Source organism: Hipposideros armiger, unplaced genomic scaffold (genome assembly GCF_001890085.2).
Source record: "Hipposideros armiger isolate ML-2016 unplaced genomic scaffold, ASM189008v1 scaffold_267, whole genome shotgun sequence".
NCBI classification, from domain to species: Eukaryota; Metazoa; Chordata; class Mammalia; order Chiroptera; family Hipposideridae; genus Hipposideros; species Hipposideros armiger.
In genome coordinates, this window is record NW_017731617.1 from 1,654,588 (window position 1) to 1,660,486 (window position 5,899).

Consider the following 5,899-nt stretch of genomic DNA (forward strand, 5'->3'; position numbering starts at 1 on the left):
CTCTCTCTCTCTCTCTCTCTCTCTCTCTCTCTCTCTCTCTCTCTCTCTCTCTCTCTCTCTCTCTCTCACTAGAATGAACAATTTCTTCATATACACACATCTTTCACCTTCCATAGTCACTTCCTTCATGAAAGAGAAGGCAAATGAAAATTCAGGAAACCTATCTATCAGGCTAGCAATTTCTGCATCCATCACTATCCGCCTAGAATAGAGAATGACAGGGATGACAAAAGTGCAGGCCACAGAGCCCTTCTGACACCTCCCCAAGCAGAGTTCCACAACGCCCGCCCTCCACAGGCTCATCCCTGCAGCTGAACTGACCCAGGCGCCGCTGAACCCCAGGCCTGTCTACTTTTGTCCTTAGTCCTGAGTCAACTGACAAGGGATGTGAGTGAATTAGCAGCCATAACCTCCCCTACACACACACACACACACACACACACACACACACACACACACACTCACACTCACAACATGGTTACCTGAGTAGATGTGGCAACTTATTGGTGGAACGAACGGGTTGGATCAAGACAGTGATTAGGTGCCCGGCTCAGTGCTAGATGAGCCCGTTATTGATCTGTCTATTCACTTGTTGGATCCTGATTTTGCATCTGGGGAAACTGATTTAGTGAATCAGTTTGTCTAAGATCACACAGCTGATGATAACTTAAGGCAGAGCTGGGAATTGAAACAAGGTCCATCTAACAGCAAAAGCTGTGCTTTATCTCCAAATGAGGACGTCTTTATCCAAGGTAGCCAGAGGAAGCGTAACTTCATACAGAGTTTTAATCATGGTATATGACTCATGTATCAAGAGTTCAGCTAGGGAGAGCATGGAAATATCAAGTCAAAGAGTCAAGTGGAGCCACGACTGGGAGAATAGTAACTTCTCAGAATATAGGTGGATCCAAAACCAGTAGAATGTAATGAAAGTGGTAAGCTGGGGCAACAGACGTACAGCTTCGTACGGTGCTTGGGGCACGCCCTGGCACCAGAGGTGATGGTTAAAAGAACCCGACAGGCTGAACAGCTTCCACCCGAATCTACCTGCCTTTTTTTTTTTTTTTTAAGCTGAGCCATCCTGCCACCGTTGGCAGCTCAGCGGCTGCTCAGCTCGGGCCGGGACTCGAACCGCTGTTGGCTCAGAGCTCACACTCTTGAGCAAGCTCTTAACCAACTGAGCCACTCGGCCGGCCTTCTACTTGCCTTTTAAGGCCCAGCCCTTCCTGGCTTCCGCCAGGGGCCATTTAATTGACCTGTCCAGTGCTCCAGTCCCTTCCAGGTGGGTAGAATGTCCAGGATCCCATTTGGTGGTAGAAAAGCCCACCACCCTGCCACGCCCAGGGCACCTCTGGAATCCATGTCAGAAGCTGGGTCTGTTACTCTAGCTTTCATTCTGCTCTATTACAGGGAAAATAATACACCAGGTATGGACCACCACCCCTGCTTTCTGTACCTGGAGCAGACATTGCTAATTGATCATAGCTTTCTTCCCAATGATCCCGATCACCTTCATACAGTGGACTACATAAGCTACCCCTAATTGATCAGCATTGGCACATGAAACGAAAGCAAGGAGCCATGATATGACAGTGACTGGCTGCCTACCATGTGCCAGCCCCCTCCCTCTTTCCAGCTGTCTATCAATGGGTTCAAGGAAAAGTCTATAACAAAAATGAAATGTTGGAAGGCTGAGACAGGCTAGTAATGAACAACGTGGGGACAGCGCTCCCCTCTGGCTACTGCGGTGCCTCATCACCGGGCACAAGGTCTGCAGAGAGGAAGCACTTAGGAAATATCACTGAACTAGAGAGTCACTGAATGATAAATATGACTTTTTTTTTTCCTCTGTGGAATGCACACTTAGAAGCACTTAGAGACGTGAGAGTAAACTAAACCTCTCCTGGGAGATATTTTAATCAGGCTCAGTCACCTCAACTCCCTTGGCTTTCCAGTGGCTGCCCCAGGTCACCACAGTGGCCGGGGCTCCATCCTTAGTCAACATGGAAAGGCTGGGACATTGGTTTCCAGCGTCTGGGGGCACTGGCTTCAGGGATCAGGTTGAAATACAAACACCATCTCATTCACTCACAAACTGTGTGGCCCTGACAAACATCTGTTCTTCTCTAAGTTTCAGGTTGCCCTTCTCTAAGATGAGGGGTGAGTACCCTTGCCCTCTGTGTCTTGAGGGGCAGGTGGGGAGACCAAAGGAAACAGCTGCCTGTAAACTGTAACGCGCTGTGCACACGCCCGTGGTTATGATCCATCCCTGTTTGGTCTCTTCTCCCCACCTCCTCCTCCAGTTTTGGCCCTTCCAGCCAAGGAGAGACCACTGTCTAGGCTAATCAGAGATTGCAACGGATCCTGGAGCCTCTCCACCCCCATCCTCTCTGGCTGAAAGGATGTTTGCAAGGCTTGTCCTTTCTAGTGATGTAGGCGCTTCCTAGGGAGAAATAGGAGCTGCGTCCAGGACGAGACTCCTCAGCTGATGCCCACGATTTTTGTTTTATTTTAAGCGGCCGGTTTTAATGTACCGATTATAAGCCAAGCATCTTACCTATAGTGTCTCATTTATCCTCCCAAAAGCCAGGCAAGGGAATTACTAGCCCTCACTTAACACACGAGGAAATGGAAACGTCCAAGTTACTTTACCTGAGGTTACCTGGCAGGCATGTAAGAAATGGCATCAGGACATGAAGTCCTGTCTGCCCCAGTTCAACACGGCTCTGCTGTCTGTCCTCTTCCCACAAGCCCTGCTCCCAGAGTCATGAGCTTCCAAACCCAGATTCATCCTGACCTGGTTCCCAGTGGGCCATTGCTTAGCACATGTCAAAGCCACACAGTTGATGGCTGGGGAGAGAAGGGCTCCCGACTATCTCCGAGTCCAGAAGCCCAGGGAGGAAAGCCACCACACCAAGTTCACTCAGCAACTTCGTGGCAACCTGGAGGGTTCTGAGTCTTGTAGGGGCCCCCAGCTGCTGTTGTAGCATTCCCTCTGCTCCCTTTCCCATCTTCCTTGCAACCGATTCCATGCATCCTCTATACAAAAAAATAAAGGGGTTTTTCTGGAGTGAAAAAGTCCGGGGCCTAGAGGCAGCCATGGTTGGAGATGGGGTGGAATTTAGCATCAGAGTGGTGTCCCAGGCCCCAAATGCAGGACGCAAGGCAAATTAGTTCAGCGGCTACAGTGAGCGAAGGTTTTTATAAACATAACCTAATTGTATTACTTCAAAGTCCTGAAGCTTACTGCCCTGCTTAATGATGTGTCACATTATTTATAAGGTAGCACGAGGAGACTTCTATTGATTTAATGCACTTCCTTAAAGACCATCATTGTCACAGCCATAAAACGGAGCTATTCCCAGACAACTCAATTATGTCCCCTGCTCCTATAAACCACCCCGAGCCCCAGGCAGCTGCACCCAGGAGGCAGGGAGGGGTGAGACCACTACGAGGAGTGAGAGCCCCTCAGGAAAAAAGGGAGGGGTCCTGGAGGTGGCAAAAAGCAGGTGGACCAGGCTGCATCCAGTTGGGGACGAAGGGCGGCATGAGAAGCGCTACACGGGGCATGTGGGGTGCCCTGCTCCATCGGCCCTGCCGGTGGGGTGGAGCCGTGTGACGGTGACCAACCTTCCCCCTAGCTCCCGGCCTTAGCTTTCCCAGCTGTGACACCGCAGGGCTGAGCCCGGTGAGCACTGCAAGGTCCCCTCCGGCTCCACATTCTGTGGTTTTATGAGTTACGGTTGAGCCATACAAAGAAGATGTTTTAACATCACTCCTCGCCCTTCCCATCAATCGAGAGCCTTTCTTTTTAAGCTAATTAATAATAACGGTAACAGTGATAACAGGAAGCAGTCCTTGCCTTGTTACTTACAAGCTGTGTGTCTGTGGGCACTTGGCTCGGCGTAGCTGACACCTGTTCCCTCATCTGGGAAATGGGGACATGAACACTTGGACCCCTGAAGATACACAACGCACGTACGCGATACTTCTATCTTTCTCAAAGTGCTATTACACACACCCTTTCCCCTTAACGTGGAGGTAGATAAGAACAGCTACCTAGGTACCCATTTCCCGGGAAGGGAAAACTGAGGTGGGAAGGAAACGACTTTCCCAAGGCGAGTGGCAGAGACTGATCTCCAGCTGGTCTGAGAGTCGCTGAGACTCTGAGGAAAATAAGATCCAGCGACCCTCCCTGAGGATAAAAGCTTCCCCTTGGGAGAGAGCTTACTTAAACTGTCCCCTCAAGCATGAGGTGATCACCCCCTGAGGGAGCTGAGCTTTTCTGGGGCTCTTCCAGGAAGCCAGCCCAGAAGGTGTCAGGGAGACACCACTGCCCTCCCCACCACCCTGCCCCTGGCAGTTGTTTCAAGGAGAGAGAGTGGCAGAGAAGGAGCCCCCATAGAAGGTCAGAGTCCTGGAGTCCAGAGCGCCCCCTTGGGGCTCCAGAAAGTTCTCGACTGACAGGACCCTGAGCCATCATCACATGGCCCCTCATTCTGTCCGGGGCGGACCTGAAGCCCAGAGCAGGGCGGGGACTTCCTAAGGACACACAGGTAATACATGACGGAGCCAGGAGTCAGCTCCAAGGGAGCTCACCTATCTCCCCAGTAGACTTGCCTCCACAAGCCACCTGGCCACCGCCTCCGAGAAGTGCTCCAGGCTTACCTTTCTGGTACTGGAGCCACAGCTGCTGCTGGACCTTCTTGCTGGGGAAGTGGATGATGCAGGTGAGCTCGGAGCCGTAGAGGGCCTCCGCGATATAGTGGGAGCCGTAGTGCTGGATGAAGGTCAGCAGCTCCTCCCGGCTGCTCTCCTTCGTCAGGATCTTGAGGACGTTGGTGAAGCCTGGACAAAGGAGGAACACGGGGAGGGAGTCAGACTGGGGAGGCTGCTGGCTGGCAGAGGCTACGCAGCAGGGGGCTGTATCCGGTGCGGGTTTGGTGTCTTATCCCTCACCGTGGTGTCAGCCTCATGGCTGCCCTAGTCCAAACGCACACAGCATTTCCTCACTTACACAGCAAGAGTCGCTCTCTCTAGTGGACACACAGGACACTACAACCCAGAGGGAACCGATAGTAGACGAAGGTCTAAAGCTCAGTGACCTGGATCGCAGGGACCTGCAAGTCACAATGCAGAAATGAAAGCTGGTGTCTACTGAGCAGCTTACGAGTACCAGGCACACCACTAAATGTCTCGCTCCCTTTCTCTAGCTCAGCCTCAGCCCTGTAACCCCCATGATGACCTCCAGTGTGCAGATGAGCAAGTCTAGGTTCAGAGACTGTCAGTGACTTGCCTTGGTCCCCCAGCCGGAGGAGCCAGGATTCCAACCCACTAGTGTGTGTTCTCGCTCCACTGGCCACTGCACCCGATGACCCAGGGCTGGTCCTGTCCACGCCAGAGTGCTGGCGCTGCACTGGCCCAGGCTGCACAGAGATTCCGCGTCCCTCAGATCTGACCCCGGGCTTAGCTCCCGGTAACGCTGCCTGCCTTTCTGTCGCTCCCTGGCCTCCCTGCCCAGTCCTAGGTTCTCTCTCCCGACATTGCCAGGGGCCTCTCTGCAGCTCCGTGGTCCTTAGTCCTCAGTGCCAAGTGTGGGGCCTACACAGCAACCCCTCAGCTGCTTCCCTTCCCTCTTCCTCAGACAGACAGGTCACCAAGCTATTCTTCCAGGAGACTAAAGGCCTTCCTGGGCAGTTCCCGCTAACTGGATAAAGCCCAGCGACCTTATCTGAGCATGCCAGGCCTTCAAGGTCATCTCCCATGAGCCACCTGTACCAGGCTTTACCTCCAGCTAAGGCAGTTTTCTTATTTCTCCTGAAACGTGATGTAGCGTTTCTACCATTCTTTCTTTACTTATAGCCCCAACACACACACACACACACACACACACACACAC

General features: G+C 52.3%; 1 protein-coding gene across 1 annotated transcript in view; it reads right to left on the reverse strand.

The window, feature by feature from the left end:
* ASTN2 (astrotactin 2) overlaps positions 1-5,899 on the reverse strand; it is a gene marked incomplete at its 5' end in the record, with an annotated part of 619,820 nt that overhangs the window by 238,107 nt on the left and 375,814 nt on the right. The window contains one exon of the mRNA XM_019656843.1: positions 4,669-4,848. Within this exon, the coding sequence (XP_019512388.1) occupies positions 4,669-4,848 (180 nt within the window). The remainder of the gene's footprint in view (positions 1-4,668; positions 4,849-5,899) is intronic.